At 53.9% G+C, this 19,655-nt stretch overlaps 2 protein-coding genes across 15 annotated transcripts in view; both read left to right on the top strand.

The window, feature by feature from the left end:
- The window catches only part of LOC125625860 (death-associated protein kinase 2), a 33,988-nt gene extending 30,853 nt beyond the window's left edge, over positions 1-3,135 (top strand). For all 11 annotated transcript variants that reach the window (XM_048828427.2, XM_048828423.2, XM_048828431.2 and 8 more), the window contains 3 exons: positions 575-664; positions 1,250-1,333; positions 2,001-3,135. In XM_048828427.2, coding sequence (XP_048684384.2) covers positions 575-664; positions 1,250-1,333; positions 2,001-2,081 — 255 coding nt within the window. In that variant the 3' untranslated portion in view covers positions 2,082-3,135. The remainder of the gene's footprint in view (positions 1-574; positions 665-1,249; positions 1,334-2,000) is intronic.
- Positions 3,136-3,240: 105 nt separating this feature from the next.
- Positions 3,241-19,655, top strand: part of INSRR (insulin receptor related receptor) — a 41,217-nt gene continuing 24,802 nt past the window's right edge. For 2 of the 4 annotated variants that reach the window (XM_075122687.1, XM_075122685.1), the window contains exons 1-2: positions 8,623-10,688; positions 15,357-15,908. In XM_075122687.1, coding sequence (XP_074978788.1) covers positions 10,508-10,688; positions 15,357-15,908 — 733 coding nt within the window. In that variant the 5' untranslated portion in view covers positions 8,623-10,507. Of the gene's footprint in view, positions 5,975-8,621; positions 10,689-15,356; positions 15,909-19,655 lie in introns of those variants that run through there. The other 2 variants (XM_048828419.2, XM_075122686.1) reach the window with 2 other exon arrangements.

Raw genomic sequence — 19,655 nt, 5'->3', positions numbered from 1 at the left:
TCCGGTGGGTCCTGCTGCAGCCTTGGGGGTCAGGGCAGCCACTCCTGGTAGCTTCGTTCTTCCCTGAGGGCCCAGGCTGGGGGGACGGCATGGAGCCTGGTGCGAAGCCAAAGACCGAGGGCAGGCTGCAGAGGCAACAGGCAGGTGCCTGGCAGGTGGAGAATTGCCCCCGGGCCATCGAATACGGAATGAGCCCTTAATGGCAGGGAAGCCTTTGGACGGGGCTGTTTTCTGCACCATCAGGAGTCAGATCCCTGCGGGAAACGGGCTCCTATAGACGAATAACGACCTTCCAGGGCAGCTGGTGAAGAGAGAAGCTCCCTCTTTCCTCCCAGGCCCTTGCAGCTGCCAGGAGACCCCAGGGGTATGGGGAACCCTGGGCTCAGTTCCCTAGAGGAGCAGGAGGTGGCGACTGAGCTGAGCAGTGGAGCCCAGGGCCGGTTCTCAACTCCGCTGGGTGTTTGTGGGTGCAGGGGATTCTCCCTCTAAGGGTACCGTGGTCTGCCTGTGGGCACGAGCTGGGGCTTGGGGTGGCATGCTGGGGGTGACGGCTCACGTTTTTGCCCCCTGGCAGCCCCTGAGCCGGAAGCAGGCCACCAACCGCAGCCGCTCCTCCATCAACATAAAGAACTTCCGCAAGTTCAATGCCCGCAGGAAATGGAAGGTAAATTTGCCACGGCTCCTCTGGGGCACATCCACGGGGGCAGCAGGGGGCGCTCTCCCTTCCCAGGCAGGGCTAGCCCCAGTGTGGCTCTAGGGGGCGCTGTGCTGCAGGGAGCGGGGCGGGTGCCTCATGGGGGGTGCTCTCCCCTTGCAGTCAGTGCTGACCCAATACCCCAGGGAGCCCTTGGGGGCACTTGCCCCTTGCAGGTGCGACACTGGGGGAAGACCATTTTTTGTTCCATGGCTCTCTTTGAAACAACAGAGACATCAAGCCCCAAGCTCTGGCTACATCTCCCCGACCTAAAATCCCCTGGTTCATTTCAGCTGCGTGCAGGATCCCTCTTTGCTTCCTGTCCTAAACTTTTGAACGGCTGCTCCATTCCACCCCAGAGGTGGCTGCATTTTAGCGGCCGGGAAGAAATCCTTCAATGTGAAAGAGGCTGCATAACAGCAGGCTCGTTAATAGGGACCATCGCTCCTGTATATATATATGTGTGTGTGAGACCCCACCTAATATGTGGGTGTGGGGGCTCAAAAGGTCCTTAGCCTTAAGCTGCCCCATTGCATGTGTTTTTCCCTCCCGCAGCTCTCCTACAACATGGTGTCTGCCTGCAACCGGCTTGGCCACCTGAAGCTCTTGTGTGGCCAGAGGAAGGAGGATGAGACTCTGGTGAGGCCTTGTTGATTAGCTTGAGCACTCGCTCCCTGGGCAGGCAGCTCTTGGGGGAGAGTGCTGGGGACCTTTTGCTCCGGACTCACTGCTTAGGGGTTGGGGGAGTGATGGATGAATGGGCAGGGATGGGCTCTGGACTGGGATTGGTGGGATGGGTTACAAGTTGGGGTTAGCATCAGGGGTCACATGTTGAAGGGTTTGGGGTGGGGTTAGATGCTGGGGTGAGTGTTGGGGTGGGGTGAGGGGCCTGGGTAGCATTAATCATCTGGGTACCGAACCAACTTCACCTTCCTGGAGCTCTGGACACCCCTGGGGGTTTAGAGTCAGGGCTGATGCTGGCCGGCCAGCTGGCTAGTTAATGAAACACTTCGTGCCAGCCTTTCTGCTGCTTCTGGGTGCCCAGGGCTGGCATAGACCTTGCCTGCCGTGCGCAGGATCTGCCTGGGGGCAGCCAGGGCAGGGCCGGGGTGTGTGTGTGTGTGTGTGTGTGAGAGAGCGCACCAGGGGGCCCGTGTGTGTGCGTGGGGGACCTGGGTGTGCATGGGGGGGGTCTGTGTGCATGGGAGCCTGGGTGTGCACCTGTATGCAGGTGTGTACACTTATATCACGTGCCCTCCATCCTATCCACCTCCCTGACCCTCTCTGGTGCTCCCCCCTTTTCCAGCATGGCTGCGAGAGCGACCAGGAGGATGAGATCACCCGCCCGGTGACACTGTTGCGCCGGCAGAGAAGCAGCTGCTCTTGAGACCTGGCCCCCCAACCACAGACTCCAGCATGCTCCCACCGCCCCCTCCCCACCCTCTGCATCAGCTGGGGAGGGGCAGCTGCAGCCCCCAGAGGTGGGGAAGGGGGGACCTGTGCTCACGGCCCTGTGAGATCAGACACCCCAGCAGCTGGGCTCCATCCGCCGAGACCCGAACAGCAGGAAGGGGCATTGACTTTGGTTGGAGGGGAGTGGGAGGGGGCTGGAAATGGGATCCTGCCTCTTCACCCCCCCCACCCCCGCCCCATGTCCCTCTCTAGCCGGACACCCGAGGACGGGGAGTGGGCTGCAGATGGAGCTGGTGAAAGGGGAACATGTGTCAGTGGGTGAAGCTCGGGCGATGCCCGCAGCATCTTGGCACCCGGTCATCGTGCCTGTGGGGTGAGGTATTGGGGGGTGGGAGAAGAGAGCCCTGCTATTAACCCTTTCATTACCCCATCCTTATTCAAACAGAGTCCCCCCCCACCCCTAGCATTAGGGCCTTTCAGGGTGCATTTTCTGCACCCCTCTTATGCTTTCCAATAGGACCCCCCCTGGTGTGGCTGTTCTGTCTGGCACTTGTGGGGTTAATTGGAATTTCCCCCCCCCATCCCACTCACTTTCAGACGGTGTGTTCCGGAACTCATGGGGTTAATCCAAGTGTACCCCCCACACTTGCCCCCAAAGCACTAGGGCCTCTGTTTATTTCAGCCCTCGTGGGGTTAATATGAGTCTCTTTCCATCCCCTGCACCTCGTTTTCTCCTCCCCACTCCGCTCCGCCTACTGACCCCCAGCAGTACTCTGGGTGGGGATGGACGGCGGCTCCGCATGCGAACGGCTGCCACGCGGTGCCAGGTGCCTTTACCCAGCTGTTGAGGGGCACCAGGGAGCCAGCTGGATGCCCCTTCCCCAGCACCCCACAAACACTTGCACGCTGGCCTAAGGCGCATGGCGGGCCAGACCCCCTCCCTCCCTGCCGGCTGTCCGGGGAAGATCTGCCCAGGTCATTCTCCCTCTGCCTGGTTTATTTTTAAAGAAATAAACGTGCCAAGCGTCTCCCCCTGGCTCCTGCCTGCTCCGGGTGCCTTTGCAATGCGGGTCTGACCCCCAAGGGGAAGCCGGCTCAGGAACCAGCCTGGCCTACCCACGCTCCACAGCCGTGGCTCGAATCATCCAAGCAGAGCCAGCTCCAGCCCCTGGGTGTCACTAAAGCTCAGCTCATGGCGCTGAGCGTCTCCGCAGCTGGATCTCTCGGGCAGGTCGGTAACTGGGCCCTCTGGGGTGCTGGCCCTGGGCTTGGTGCTGTTGAGGACCGAGCCCCACGGCTCTCCCTGCCCTAGGGCGCTGGCAGGCTAATGGCCTGCCAGGGTAGGAAGGAGTAGCGGTCAGACAACACCTGGCCAGGGCGTGTCCCTTAAAGGGACGTAACAGGTGCTGACTAAGCACCCTGAAGGCAGGGGCAGTCAATGTTTTTTGGTCAAGGTCCAGACTCCCGAGACCGCGGGAACAATAGGGAGGATAAGAGGCACCTATGGCCTCCCCGTGCCTTACAGGGACAGTTGGGGAGATGAAACCGAACCGTTGGCTGGGGAGCAGCGAACTGGTGTGGGTGAGCGCTCCGCCCTCTGTGGCTGCCCACACGGGAACGGGTGCAGAACTAGAAGGGGGACGGGGATGCAGCTGCTGGCGAAGGTAGCGGCCACCGTTGCCAAGCCGGCCGCTCAGGTTTCTGATTGACTGCACAGCGCCCCGTGCAATGGGCACTGGTCCTATAATGCAAAATAATCTCAGGGGGGCCTTGGGAATTTAGAGCATGTCAGTGCAGCACTTTGCTCATGCAGGGAGGTTTTAACCCCCCCCCCCCTTCTTCATCACCTGCGGCAAATCCGCAGCCTGCAGGACCGGAGCGCACAGGGGTGTGGATCTGCCTGCTCTCGCCTGGGAGAAAGGTGACCGGTGGAAAAGCCCATTCCGTGAAACCACTGACTCAGAAAAGCAGTTGAGTTTGCCAAAAACCCTAGGTTGCTATGCTCCAGGAGAAAGGCAGGCCTGGGAGCTGGGGCTCTTTCTCCTTGCAAAGCAGCTGATCGGAGCAGCGGGGGTTTGTTTCGTTAAGCTGAAAGCCAGAGTCCCTATTTGTGCAGATCAAATGTGCCCAAAATTTGCGGCCAGGTATTTACTGCCCGTGCCATTAAAAGTGCCTTTAACAAAAGAGAGGTCGAAGCTGGGTCTATGGTAGACAGTTCCCCTGCTTGATCCATGCTGGAGGGATTCTCCACCCCCGCCCTGATCCACGGTGAGGCTGCAGGAATATGTTACTCCACTGTGGCTAAATCCCACAGCGTGGGGTGACTGACCGGGTGCAAAGAGATCACCCCAAATTACAGCAGCCACCCACCAGGCCAGCTTTTCTACCACTCCACTGCCCTTCCAGAACCCCTGCCCCAGCCTGAGAGCTCACTGTACCCCCTCCCTGCATCCCAGAAAGAAGAGGACGGGGGTAAGTGCTGCATTGCAAAGGGCCTGTCACCTCCGCTGCTTAGGAAGGGGACAAGGAGGCAGGAAGGAGCCATTGCTCCTGATCAGGCGGCTGCTCTTCACAGAGGTGAGGGGAGAGGAGCCAGTCTAGCTGGCTGGGGCAGGAGAAGATCTGGCCATTGCAGGCCCTGCTAGGGTCCAATACAACAGGAGTGGTTCAAAGGACCCCTGGTCCAGTTGTACCAAGCTGTTTGCTGGTTGTGTGGGCTATTTGGCTAAGACTCTCTGCAGGTACTTTCACCCAGGAGAGGGGGATTCTCTGCAAGAAGTTTGAAATGAGAGGCAGAAAAAAAAATCCCATTTGGCTTGAAATTTTCCCCCGAAATTTTGTGGTTTTTGAAAAAATGTCCAGTGGCCTCTCTGCAATTGTGCCCACCCTGTGGCATTTGGGTGCTGATCCATAATGAAAGGTCACACCTCGTTCCCCCCAGCAACAGCACCCCAATCCTCTACCTGCTATCATGAAGCTCATGTTACAGCTGAGGAAACTGAGGCCCAGAGACTTGCTGGGGGGTTGTGCAGTTGATGGGTGGTGACTCCCAGGCTGCAACCCCGGCCTCGCAGTTAGCTGGAGCGTTTGGGGGAATCTCTCTTGCCTGGTCAATCTCTGGCTCCTTATTTCCCAAACAAGCTCCCCCCTCCTGGCCCCTCGCCCAACTCCATCTCGGTTCAGTTTTCAGGCTAAATATTTTGAATGTAGCAATCGAAAACAAAAGTGAACCTGGCCCAAGGCCCCTCGCGCCTGCTCGGAGCCTGGCAGCTCCCCCATGCCATCACCCTGCCTGCAACCCAGCCAGGGCAGCGGTGAAAGGAGGCAGGGCCCCTAGGCGAAGGTGGGACTGCTTTGGCCCTGCCCCTTGGCTGGAGTTTCACCTGGCTGCACTTGGGGAGGGTAGGAGGCAGCTTCGCCCAGCTGTCTGCGCCCAGGTGTGCTGCCTGGCTCCTCGCCCAGTCCTATGCACGCAGCATGGAAATCGGGGAGCCCGGAAGCCAGGGGCTTTCTCCTTGAAGCCTGGAGTGAGGTGGATGGAGGCGAGTTGCGGTGGAGGCCAAGGAGTGACGCTGTCCCTGCCGGTCCCCTGGGAATGAAGTGGGAGTCGCTGGGGTCCCTCTGTTCCCAAGCTCTGTGATCTGCGTGGCGTCTGCTTCCCGCCTCATAAGAGGAGCTGCCGGGGGCGAAGGGGGGGTGGTGCCTTCTGCCTTGCTTTGGAGAACGGCCGGGGGATTTTCTGTTTAGGGACCATGGGGGCGAAGAAGGAGACAGCGGCATCGTCATCCCTCTGCCACCTGCCACTCGGGATAGCTTTGCTGGTGCTCAGCCTCGTCCCGCTTGTGCCCGCACTGGCCACCACTGGCAGTAAGTTTCCCCAGCCTGGCTAGCAGGCCTCGAAAGTCTGCGCCTGGGTTGCCGAGAGAGGCGAGACTGGCTGGCGGGGGGTGCGCAGCCTCAGCAGAGTCTCTCCCGGTGGAGGCTGTGAGGGATGGGACAGGTGGGTGACCCAGAGGCGAGGCTTAAGGCAGCGGGCTGGGACTGCAGACGCAGTGAGGGGCTAGTGTATGGAGCACGAGGCTGGTGGCCAAGAGATTCTGGCTCCTGTTCTCCGATCTGCACCTAGCCTGCTCCATGACCTTGGGCAAGTCACATAAGAGCGGCCATGCTGGGTCAACCCAATGGTCCATCTAGCCACTAGTCTGTCTTCGGTGCTTCAGAGGGAATGAACAGAACAGGGCAATTAGCGAGTGATCCATCCCCTATCGTCTGGTCCCAGCTTCTGGCAGTCTGAGGTTTAGGGACACCCAGAGCATGGGGCTGCGCCCCTGATCATCTTGGCTAATAGCCATTGCTGGACCTATCCTCCAGGTACTTATCTAATTCTTTTTTTAACCCAGTTATGCTCCGGGCTTTTACAACATCCCCCGACAATGAGTTCCACAGGTTGTACATGTTGGGTGAAGAAGTACTTCCTTCTGATAGTTTTTAAACCTGCTGCCTAGTAATTTCATTGGGTGACCCCGAGTTCTTGTGTTCTCTGTGCCTGTTTCCCGTCTCACATGTGTCTTTTGAGGTTGTAAGCTTTCCTGGAGGAGGGATGGCCTCTTGCTATGTGTACGGGCCGGACCCAGCACAACGGGGCTCTAATTCTAGGTGTGACTGTAATACAAATAGCAAAATAATAATGGGACTCAGGAGAGTGGGGGCCAGTTCCCAGCTCTGCCACTGACTCTGTGTGACCTTGGTTAAGTCACTGTGTTGCTCCGTGCCTCAGTTTCCCCATCTGTAAAGTGGGGACAACCATTGTCCATTTGCTGGTCTCTACTTGGATTGTGAACTCTCAGAGGCAGGGACCATCTCTAACAATTGTGTCTGTGCAGCCTCTAATAAAATGGGGCCTCCAGGTCAGCACAGTGAGTTGGATCTGGGACCTCAGGATCGAAAGATGTGTGACCTGCTACAGCCTGAGCTAAAAGAACTCCTGCTGCAGCAGGCTCATCACGCTCCCTCTGTGGTCCAGCCACCACTAGGAGGGAACAAAGTGGCCCACTGACTGAGTGTGAGCTACATTATCCCAAAACCACAGGGCTTTCTGCACCTTCCTTTGAAGGAGCTTGTGCTGGGCACAGTAGGAGACGGGATACCGGGGTAGATGGGCCCCCTGCTCTGAAACAGCTTAGTAATTTCCAGGGTCCTTTGTTGCTAAACACACTGGACTTTCCCCATCAATAAATGCTGATTCCCTCATTTTTCAGGGTAAGGCTGGAGAGGGCAATGGAACAAAGTGTCCCTGAGAAACTGGCCATTTGACTTCAAAACACAGAGACCTCCAGGCTCTGGAGCAAAAAAGGAACAAGCAGGAGCTTTTTGGGCAGGGTTGGGGGCGGGTAGCTGCTTATTTGGTTTCTTAATGGGCTTTTGACTGGTGATGAGAAGTTGATCCTGAGGGGTGGGGAAAACAGGAGTTCAGGCAATAAATAATTCAGATTTGCAGAGAGTCATGGAAAGAGACGTGAAAGTGGAAAATTGTAGCTAAGGGGGCTGGAGGAATTAAAACAAATACATCAGTGGGGCTGTGATCAAAGGCAGTCATTTAACCCCTGCTCTTCACGCTAAGCCCGATGCAATGAAATGGCTCGTGAAGTGAGGCTGCTCAGAGAAAATCCAAAAATGTCCCATGGAGATGTGGGGAGCAAGCGGGTATGAGAATGGCTATTTCTGGGCATAGGGACTGGAAAGAGAAGCCAATGCAATCCGGGAAAGACCCCTGAGCTCTGCTAGAGTGTGGCCTGCAGGCTGAGATCAGGGCAGTGGGAATCTAGACACCTGGCTTCTAGGTCCGGCTTTTCTGTGCCCTCTCTGGCAAGTCCTGTCCCCTCCCAGTGCCTCAGTTTCCCCATCTGTGTAACGGGAATAACGATGATAACGGGGAATGATACTGACCCATCTTGCAGTGGGGGGAGGTTGAAGTAATAATGAGAGGGTGGGAAGCCCTTTGAGAGCCTCAGGGGGATGAGTGTGGAACAGGAATAAACAGTGTTACTGTAAAGGATGTATGTGTGTGTCACTAGCCCAGAGAGGATGCTGTGTCGGAGCAGTGGCCTAGGAACACGGAATGCCGTGCTGGGGGCTGGGGGCTGCTGGGTAATAGAGAACGTGGCTTTGGGGGCTGGGGCTTTTTATAACCTACATATTTACTGGGAGCCCGTCTGCCTAAAAGGCCAGCACCTGAGTCGAGACCACGGCTGGTGTGACTATTGGGAAGATGCCGGTGCCCTGCCAGGGGGAACGCCACTTCTCTGTGACCCTGCACGGGAGCTGTGTTTTTTCCCAACTCCAGCCCCACGGGAAGGCTGCTGGGTTCTGAGCATCTCTCCCCAGGTCCTCTGCCCCCTTGGTGGGAGTGAGGAGGCAGGATCGGGGCCTTAGAGGAGTGAATCAGGTGTGGCTGCATGTGCTGCCTTTCCAGCTGGCTGTGGTTTGTGGCGGGGGGAGCAAGGAGGGGACGGCTGCCCAGACTTGGCAAGGGGGCATCTGGCATCCCCAGTGCAGAGGGGTGTGGGAATTTTGGCCATTCATGTCAAGAGGCCCAGGATCTCACCTCTGGGGCTCGACCCACTCTGAGCAGCTGGCTGGTGCTGGTGTGAACAGACCTGCTGCGGCGCCATAAACAGGGAGAGCGTCTGATGGAATCGCTCCTGGTTTATGTCAGTGTAAATAGGAGGAGACTTGGACACTGTTGGGCCGAATGGATTAGTCAGTGGAGCTGGGGATCTGACCCATTGACTCCAGCTGGGGATCTGGCCACTTGATTTTGTGGCTTGATAAAGCACTGTGTGATCTGGGTGACCCCTAGGGGAAAAAAAGATGGACCAAAATCCTGCATCTCCGCGCTGGCTCCAGATCCAAACTTCTCTTGGACCGTGCCCTGCACTCATTACCCTGAGACGGACCACTGTAAAAGGCCTGCTACAAACCCCGGATGGGAAGTAGCTCCAGTTTGGGGGTTTGAAACCCCATCTTTCCCACAGTGTCTAGGCCACTATAAGAATGGCCTAAAGGTCCATCAAGCCCAGTGTCCTGTCTTTTGACAGCGGCCAATGCCAGGTGCTTCAGAGAGGATGAACAGACAGGTAAACATTAAATGAGCCATCCCCTTTTGCTCATATATAATAAAGATTATTATAATTGATATCCTGACAGCCCTAGCTGAGATCACTGCCCACTGCAGTCGGGGCTGTACGTTTCCACTGTAAGAGATAGTCCCTGCCCTGAAGAGAGTATAGTCTAAAAGCCCAGACAGACAAAGGAATGATTGTCCTCTGGAGTTACGTGTGGGGAAACTGAAGGTCTGATTCTCTATCACTCTGCATTTTGTGGAGCTTGCTTTGCTAACTCTGTACACAGCTGTAGGATAACGGGTAATTTTAGAGACTAGGCATACAGGGAGTTAGGAGCAGAGTAAGGAATTGAATCTAGACCTCTTGACGCGTCAGCCAGCATTTTAACCGCTAGATCGCCCTGGCCCCTCTTTAGTGTCAAGCTGTAATCTTCCCTCTGGAGTTTCGGTTCAGGCTCCGTCTCTAATGTCCTTGGCGAGTTTCACAGCGATACGATAGAGACGTGGGTTACTCTGGGAGTTAGCTTGGTGACCCTGGAACATTTATATGTCATCCTACTAATGCGATTCCCTGGGGGATGGTGTTGGGTGGGAGTTCCTGGAACGGAGATGCAATCAGTGGCAATGTTGCAGTCACCTGGCCCTAATTTACAGTATATAAAAATATCTGGTGCTCACAACCTTCAGGGACAATTCGCCTGCTGCCTGGCACGTGTTGTCTGGATTTATAGTCCGGGAATAAAAGGACCTGAAACCCCTTTGTATTTACAAACAGAGAGGAATCAGATAGAAGCACCTGGCATCTCTTTTCAAAGCTGCGCAGGGCATAACCGGTGTTGGCGGGATGAAAAGCAAAGTGTCAATTAAAAGAATAAAGGAAATTTAGTCAAAACACGGCATGCTGGCTGGCAAGCGGGGGTGAGAACTCGAGCGTCTTGCCTGCCCTGGCAGAGGGCAAGGGGGTTAATGAATGACCACAGTAATAACAGAGCTGCCATTGAAAAGCGTGTTTGCTCTAAACAGAGCTGGGAGGTGGGAAAACTACTGGCCGTGACATGTGCCACCGGCGATGCCCGCTGAAGTTGGCTGGCGGAGCGCCCGAAGTGCAAGGCAGAAATAGCCCGGTGCTGCAAACTGGGGCAAAGGTGAAAAGAAACGTGAGCTCCGGCAGCTTTGCGCCATTGCTCCGCACCTCGGGTTGGCGCCTCCATCTGTGCAAACTGGGCCCAGCGATGCCACCCGCCCGGCGCACGGGCTCAGCGCCTCTGCTGGCGTGAATGGCCAAGGCTCCATTGCGGCGCTGCTGGTTGCCGCCGGCAGAGGAGCAGGCCTGGAAGGTTTTTGCACAGGTGCAAATGACATCCCGATACGCAAGGCAGGGGAGAAACGAAGAACCATCAGCCAGGAGGCGGCTCCCTTCCAGGAGCTGGCAGAGCATAGGACTCGGGGCATGCACGGGTAATAAAGCCCTTCTTAAGTTGTTGCAAAGTTCCCAACTCCCTGAGCCATCCTCTCCCCCGAACGGCTCCCTGGCGAAGCTTCGGCTGCTGCTACTTCCCCCTGGAAGAGTTTTCCTGTTTAGGGTTGAAGCCAAGTTCACTGTGTTTGATTTTTGGTGTTGACAGTAAATTTTGTGCTGGAAAGCAGGCTGCCCTAAAAACTGTTCTCTTGATCATAACTCAGCCTCAGGTTTCACTTGCGGTGTGAACGGGGAGCGGCTTAGGTTTCTGCGGCCAGAAGGGTGCTCGAGGAGTTTGACCTCCTGAGTAACTCAGGAGGGACCGGTTGGCCATGGGGACGACGCAGCCCATCGTGCAGCGCTGTCTCCTGACAGCCCCCCAGCCATTGCTACTGCCCTGCAGCTTGGTTCTTGATGGAGCATTGCATGTTGGGAGGTGTGGTCTCCATATGCCCCCGCGGCTCTGTCAAGCTGGCGACCCAGCGCTGGGCAGCAGGGCGCTTGCGCTGGGAGGCTGGGTGGCTCTATGTCAAGCTGCAGGGTGGGAAGACATGGGGTGGGTGGCATGCAGCTCCCTGCCCACTGGCCTCTAATATCAGACCCTCAGCGAATTTCCTGGCCAGCAGCCGGACACACTTAGGGGCCTGCAGAGTTGGATGTTGGCCTGTTCTGAGCAGGAGAGGCTTCAGGCAGCTTCTTTCAGCAAAGGAACATCTACGGGAGATGCCAGTATTACAGTCGGGTAGGGCTTAGGGGACCCCCAGCTCCGGTCCCGGGGCCAGTCCTCACTAGCAGCTGGGCTCAGTCCTTGATGTCCACGGGCAACTGCCAGGCTGGTGTCTACAGGCATCTCAGCCGGGGGAGGAGGGCAGGCTATTGCACAAGAACTGATGGCCTCTGCAATTGGCACCTAGTGCCCTCGGTCATCTATTGTCCCCTCTGAGCAGACAGGGCGTCGGTGCTGAAGGCTCTGTCGAAAGACACAGTAAACTGAGTGGGCCTCCATGACAGGTCTCAGAAGGGTAAAGGACACGGGGAAGTTGTCTGGAATAACTGTGGCGGGCTAGCTCCCTGGTGGACGCTTGTCGGGAATAAATGTATTTCTGGTTTGTTTGGGTTTGTTGCTTTTCAATCTTTTTAATGTACATAATTCTCATAATCCATAACTGTGTCATAATGTGCTAACCTGACCTTAACATACTTCAAACATCTGACTCTCTATAAGGTGAATGGTTAGACTCTAAATAAATCATTTGCATTGAACAGTTTGCAGACCAGCAAAACCTGTTCCTAAAAATCGTATTCTGTTTTACCCTTGTTTTATGTAAAAGGGCCCTGCTGGTTTATCCGTGGTGCTGGAGGCCAGCGCTTAAAGTTAATCCCAACTTGTGATTTTAATAGATGTGTTTTTTTTTAAAGTCACAAGTACAGGGCAGGCTCCAAAATCAGAGCACTAAGAGAGGCCACTGAGGCTCCAGCCGAGACCAGAGTCCTGTTGCGCTAGGGGCTGTACGTAGCAAGACAAAACAGAAGTATTGTCCTAACAGGGAACTGAGGCACCAAGAACCTAGCCCAGGTTCGTGCAGGGGGAGTTGAGGTAGAGCTGGGAGTTGACTGAACTGAAATCCTCAAATTGAGGATTGCGTGATGTCCTGCTCGGGGCTTTATCCCTTCCTCTAATTGCTTGGGAAAAGTGTATATAAAACCATCGGGCAACAAATCAGAAATACCTATGTGGGACAGAAAGTGCATGTTCTCTGGGCATGGGGTGTTGAGAACATGCTGTGTTTGTGTGTGTCCTGGTGTCACACACACCTATTTAGCAATGCTGGCTTGGAAGAGGAGGGTTAATGAGAATAACCTCTCAGGAGGTTACCTAACCCCCTCGGTAAATATCAGCCACGGGAGAGAGATTAGAGGTGCTTGGGGATGAGACAGTCAGATGCCAGGGAGCTAGGATGGTTGCTACCAGCCAGATGAGGCAGTTTCCAGCCTGTGCGGTTGGAACAGTGTGCTAATTAAAGATGGAGCTGCGCTGTGAAAGGCAGGTAATCGGGGGTGCTGGAACTAGGGGGGCTGCCGCACCCCCTGGCTGGAAGTGGTTTCCCTCCTATGCAGGGTTTACAGTTTGGTTCAGTGGCTCTCAGCCCCACCACTGTACACAGCAGCCCCAGCAGAGAGGGTGGTTTGTAGGGGAGTAGAACCCACTGAAATGTTTCCACAACATTTTTCTCCTGATGGAAAAATCTCTTCGGTGGGTGGTGTCAAAACTGATGTTTTTCCACTGGGAAACGCCCCCCCCCCATGGAAGTTTTGATTATTCCCATGGGGAGATTTTGAAACGAAACAAAAGGAAAATGCTCATTTGGTTTACATTCAAGATGACTTGTTTTTTGCCAACGCTGGAATGAAAGGACCATTTTAAAAACAAATATGACTAAAATTTTAATTGGAATCAAACTGAAAAGAAAAAGTTTTGTTTCAAAATTTGGAAAAATTTCATTTTCATTCCAAACATTTCCCTGGGGGCAGGGACAGGGTGGGGGAAATAAACCAAAGCACTTTTTCACTCTGATCCAACATGGAGCTTTGGTTCTGCCCATTGTACAGGTATAGGCCACCACCACAAAATTCAGATCTTTATTTCAAACCACTCCCACCTATCTCCAAAATTCAGGTGGCTTTGGACCTGGGCCTTTGATTCAGCATATAATGATAATATTGCCATATTGTTCTTTATCAGTAGACTGCAAAGCGTTTTAAAATGGAGGTCAGTATCATTATCCCCATTTGACAGGTGGGGAAACTGAGGCAGAGAGGGTGACTTGTCTAAAATCACCCAGCATTAGAGTTGGGAATAGAATCCAGGTCTCCAGTGTCCTAGCTGGGTGCTCTAACCACCGATCCACACTGTCTTATATGTTACCACCATGCTGTGCAGTCATATTTTACGACCATCTGCACCCATCAAGGTTTGGGTGGCGGGAAATGTGGGGCTGGATTATAGAGGTGTGCCAACAGCAGACTCTAGGGAAGAAGGTTGGTCTTTGGTTAGAGCACTGGCCTAAGGCCCAGGAGAGCTGAGTTCCACTCCATCTGCCACCGGCTGCTTGGCTGATCTTGGGCAAATCACTTAAATGGGTGTTCCCCCATTTGTAACCCAGAGATAATCACCCTTCCTTTGCCTTTCTTGTATCTTTAGATTGTAAGCTCTCCGAGGACAGGAATGTTCTGTATGACACATATGCACAGCACCTTGCACAATGGGGCTCTGGTCTTGGTGGATCAGAGCCCCATGGGGCTGGATCATCTACATGCTACCGCGATACAAAGAGGAGGGAGCTGGTGCACAAAACTCCCACTGTCCAGGGGGTTTGGGCTCATCTTGACCTGGCTGGAGCTCCCAATGCACCTCGGCCTGCAGAAGGAACGTATAGGGGTCATCTGTCTCCCCGGGAGTCTGTCCTTCTGGCTGATCCAGCTGCCATCACATGTGGACATGGTTCCCCTGGGCAGGAGTGTCCCAGTGTGTGCTAGGGTGGCCCAGTCCCTCTCTCCTTGCAGGCTTGTCTGCCTGAAGGAAAGTTACAAAGGGCACCTGCCTTTGGTCGCTGTGATTTTCCATCCCTCCCTCCCAGAGGTACCAGCCCTTCCCCACTGTGTGGAGTGCTAGGTGAGGCAATCAGTGGAAGCCCAGCAGAAGCTGGAAACTTCCATTGAGAAACTATGGGGAAGTAACTAACAGGCAACCCATCTAATCTAGCAACCCATTAAGAATCAATGTAGATGTTCAAGCCCTGGGTTCTCTAATACGGGCCAGCTGCCTTGAGTCCCCCTAACCCTGGGCTTACATTGCAGTGTAGACATACCCTCTGCCACCATGTGTATCTATCTGTCTACTTTTCTGTTGACATGCCTATCTATCTATCTCACTTTATCTGCCTCCATCTGTATGTATGTATCTATCTACACATCTATCTATCCATCATTCTCATTGCGACTGCATTCAGTTATTTGCTGGGTTGGACTAAATCGATTTTAAAACGGTCCCTGTTTTGCTTTCCTAGCACACATCGGAGTGCTGCATCGGAGAGTAAAACAGAATTTCCATCCTGTTAGAAATTCTGGGATTTTGACTGGTTTCTTTTCATGCTGAATCAGGACAAAAAGTGAAAATATCAAAACTTTGTAGAAAAGAGAGTTGTGTTCATTTAGAAATGTCTAAATGTTTTCTTTTGGGTCAACATGAATTGCTACGGCCACCAGAGCCACTGCAGTGCTTCATGGGTGCTGTAGTTCTGCGCCCTTCATGCCCTCATGTTCCTTTATGGGTCCTGCTCCCTCGCTGTACTGCATCTCCCATGACACACTGCGGCAATTCAGCCACAGCTGGAAACTGTGGTGCATCATGGGAGATGCAGTCCTATCAGGGAGCAGTGTCCCTTGGGGAGAATGGAAGCATGAGAGATCTAGAACTACATATTCCATGTGGCACCGCAGTGGCTCAGAAGGACGTAGTAACTATTGTTGACCCAACCTGAAATGAAAGGGTGAGAAGCTGGGTCTAAGTGAGCAGGGAATTGAAGGCAGGTTCCCCAAAATCTAGGCCAAGGCCCTAACCCCTGGGCTGGCTAGGAGGGCTCATGCCTTGTGTTACTCTCTTCCAGTCTGCGGCAGCATGGACATCCGCAACGATGTCTCCCAGCTGCAGAAGCTGGAGAACTGCACCATCATCGAGGGCAACCTGCAGATCCTCCTCATGTTCACCACCGCCGCCGAGGACTTCCGCGGCCTCAGTTTCCCCCGCCTCATCATGATCACCGAGTACCTGCTCCTCTTCCGGGTCTACGGGCTGGAGAGCCTGCGTGACCTCTTCCCCAACCTGTCCGTGATCCGGGGCACCAGCCTCTTCTTCAACTATGCCCTGGTCGTCTTCGAGATGCCCCACCTTAGGGACATCGGCCTGCACAGCCTGACTGATATCCTGCGGGGCTTGGTGCGCATTGAGCGCAACCAGGAGCTCTGCCACATCTCCACCATCGACTGGGGGCTGCTCCTGCTCGACTCGGTGGAGAACAACTACATTGTGGGCAACAAGCAGGTGGAGGAGTGTGCCGACGTGTGCCCAGGCATCCTGGACGTGGAGAAGCCCTGTGTCCAGACCAGCGTCAGTGGGCAGCTGGAGTACCGCTGCTGGACATCCAGCTACTGCCAGAAAGGTAGGTGGCCCCCCTGCTCTAGCTCTGAGATGCTTGTCAGGCTTTCATTCATAGTATAGGAGGGAAACTGAGCGTGTCTACACACAGCAGTTGTGCTGTTTTAACTACACCGGTGTAGTTAAAATGGTACAAACACCCCTTGGGCCATGTCCGCACTACAGAGCCTATGCCCCATGGGTAGATTCAGCGTTAGCTAACAGAATGGGTTTTTCTGCTGGTATCAGAAAAAACATCACCTCCCCAGACAGTGTTAGCTACGCCGACCAAAAGGCTCGCTTGTCTGCAAAGCTGCATTTAGGGGGTTTTTCGACAGAGCTACATCTCTGGGGTGGGCATGTTTTTTCACACCCCTGTCCGGTGCAAATTGTAAGTGTAGACCTGGCTGTCGTGTGGATTATCCAGGTGTGAAGGTGCTTGCATGCAGCTTATAGCTATTCCTGTTGAGGAAGGGAAATAAACTACCCTAGCCGCCTTTATCCTGGTATAACTGTGTTCATTCTAAGGGTTGTGCTGGTATAACTTGATCAGTAAAAAAATCACACCTCTAACTCACACAGCGATATCAGGACAAAATCTGCGTGTAGAGGGTGAGGGTGTGGTGCAGCCTCAAGATTTTATTTGCAAGAATTCGGTATAGCCATTGAGTGCCAAAGTCAGACGTAGGTTGTGCCTGTCATCCCAGGGGCGCTCAATGAAATTAAAAGGCAACCGCTATAAAACTGATCCCAGGAAATGCTGCACAAAGTGTAATTAGCCTGTGGAACTCCCTGCTACTAGATGTCATCAAGGCTGAGAGCTTAGCAGGATTCAGAATAGGGACTGGACATTTGCACATGGTTAATGGATGTTTTCATGGTTATACGAGAGAGAATAAAAATGCACGAGGGATGTAAACCATCATGTTAGCCAAATGCTAGTTGAGAGGGTTAAGAAGAAAAATTCCCATGTGAATGGGTTCTCCCTCTGTTGTCCATTAGGGGGTTTCTTGGACCTTCAAGCATCTGGTGCTGGCCACTGGGAAAGACAGGACACTGGGTTAGGTGGACCCTAGTCTTAATATCTAGGACTTGCTAGACCACTATGAGCATCTAGTTTGACTTCTGCATAACATAGGCCAGAGACCTTCACCCAGTGATTCCTACATGAATGAGCCTCTTTACACATCCTGCACTGACCACATCTTCATGCATTCTGTTGGTGTGACACCTTTTAGAGGACATCTATTTTTAGAAAATGGTTAGTTTGTTTATTTAAATTTCACTGGCACTATTATTGATAATCCTTCCAGCATGTGTCGTCTGCTGACCACCTGAGTTGACAGGTGGCAGGATCGGGGGAACAAATAAATCAGAGTCACTGAGATAAGTAGGGAAGATGGCATGCCAGCGTTTAGTGGACTAGCTTTGGAGAGCAGCTCACAGAAGTGCCCTGTTCTGACACAGTTTGCAGAAACAGAGAGGGAAAAGTATTAACTTTTAGCTTCAAATGACTGTTTTTAGATCAAGGGGCAAAACCAATGGCAAGAAAGAACAAAAGTAAAGTCTCTCTGGGGAGAGCACAGTGTGTGTGTGTCTCATCGGGTAACAAGCTGCAGCCACTTCCAGAACAGAATAGCTGCTGCTTAGAAATTTTAAAGGGGAAATATATAGAAAACAAAAAGCATCGCAATTTCGTAGCTGCACTGTATACCGCAAACACCTATTTCCAGGTGGTCTAAACTGCCCATAATCACTCCACGATCTACCTTGCTCCTAACCCACCTCTCCCCTCTCTGGCCCCTTCCATTTGAATGAACCGTCAGCATCTAATGACCTGGGCTTGGCCCAGAGGTGAGATTTTTCCCTTTCTCATAGCTAAGCTGCCCCCTCTCGCCCATTGAAGTGTTAAACTAGACAGGGACTCACGTCACAGAATTTGGGCCTGGATTTCGAACAATCCAAAACTGGAATCCAGGAGTTGGGTTTTGGCACATTATAAGTGTGTGTGTGTGTGTGTGTGTGTGTGTGGTGGTGGGGAGGGCGGTGGTGAATCACTGGCAAAATGTGGATCCAGATTCAATTCCGGATCCAGGTTCTGAGGTTGAATACCTGTCAAAGTTCTGATTGGGGTTTGAGGTTCACGAGGATTCAGTTTTTCCATTGCGCCTAAGGGAGCTGAAAGTCAATGGGCATTAGAAACCTAAGGGAGTTAGGTGCCTATGAAAAACATCCCAACCTGTAATGACCTAGCAGGTCCGGTTTAACCAGCTGGCTTGAGTCAGACAGAGCAGGGACGCTGTCTGCTCTGATCCTTTTCTTGGGGGCTGCCTACACTGGAGGTCTCTGTACCAGGGCAGCTCTCCTGGTGTATTTAGCGGCACTGGTCCAAACCCCACTTGAGACCCCCTGCCCTGGTATTGCTGCTGTAGCGTGTCCCTCTTTGAAACCCGGTAGACAGACTCCGAGACTTCCCGTGAAATCCCTGTGGCAAGGGGCGTCGGATGGCTGCTGTGCGCTAGCAGGCAGAGCGCTGCATCTCCACGCAGCTGGGGCGCTTCTCAACGGGCGCACAATGGGGAGTAATAGGATCTGCTTTGTATCATCCTGTTGAGAAGAAGCCAGCTCCCAGCTGCCGTGTTTCCCCAGCCGTGGGGTAAATACGGGACCCACCCGGGCTCGTTTGCTGTAAACAGGAGGCCTCGTAATGAAATATACACTGTAAACACAGATCCGATCCTTATCAGCCCTGTAACCTCCTGCGGCTGTTGCATCCCGGGGACAGGGCTGCATCTCCAGCTGACCCGTTCCCACCGCAAGCCTCGCCAGTGAACCGCTGGGCTCAGCTCGGTGTAGGGATTGCCATACCAGCTTGGAGTGATCAGTTTATCCGTCCGTCCATCCCCCCGCATACCCAGCCATCATTTCCTCTCTCTCTCTTCCTTCCTTTTCCTGTGCACCCCTCCATCCATCCCCATACACACCCCTCCATTCATCCATTCCCCCACCCCTCCCTCCTTCCCTCCCCACATGCCCCATCCAGCCATCCATCCCTTCTCTCTTCCTTCTGTCCTTCCTATATGCACCCCTCCATCCATCCCCATACACCACCCCTCCATTCATCCATTCCCCCTTACACTCCTCCATTCATCCATCCATCCATCCTCATATGAACCCCTCCATCCATCCATCCCCCTCTCTCTTCCTTCTGTCCTTCCTATATGCACCCCTCTATCCACCCTCCCACAAACCCATCCATCCATCCCTTCCTTCCTTCACTCCCATACGCATCCCTCCATCCGTCCTCATATGAACCCCTCCATCTGTCCATCCCCATGCAAACCCTTCCTTCCTTCTCATATGCATCCCTCCATCCCCCCAACACCTCTCCATTCATCCATCCCCGGAGACACCTCTTTATCCATCTGTCCCCATGAACCCCCCCACCCCGCAACCCCATCACTCAGATATCTGCTGCTTTAAAAATTGAGTCCCCTGTGGTACCTTTGGCCAACCACACCCTGTAGCCATCCCTCCTTGTGCCCAGGCCGGGAAGCTTGGGCGTTTCATCCAAACCGAGGGACGCCTTGTTTTAGCAGCACAAGGGTAATGGCTTGAGCCAGGCATGACCAGCCCTGTTTTCCAATGCGGGAGACTGAGGCGGGGAGAGGGCAAAATGACTTGCCCACAGAGACTAGAACCCAGGCCCCACCTGGCAGCGGCATGAGAACGCTGCGCCCCTGAGGGGTTTGAACCCACATGCATCCAGCAG

This window comes from Caretta caretta, chromosome 24 (assembly GCF_965140235.1).
Source record: "Caretta caretta isolate rCarCar2 chromosome 24, rCarCar1.hap1, whole genome shotgun sequence".
Taxonomy (NCBI): domain Eukaryota; kingdom Metazoa; phylum Chordata; order Testudines; family Cheloniidae; genus Caretta; species Caretta caretta.
This window is presented reverse-complemented; position numbering and strand designations above follow the sequence as displayed.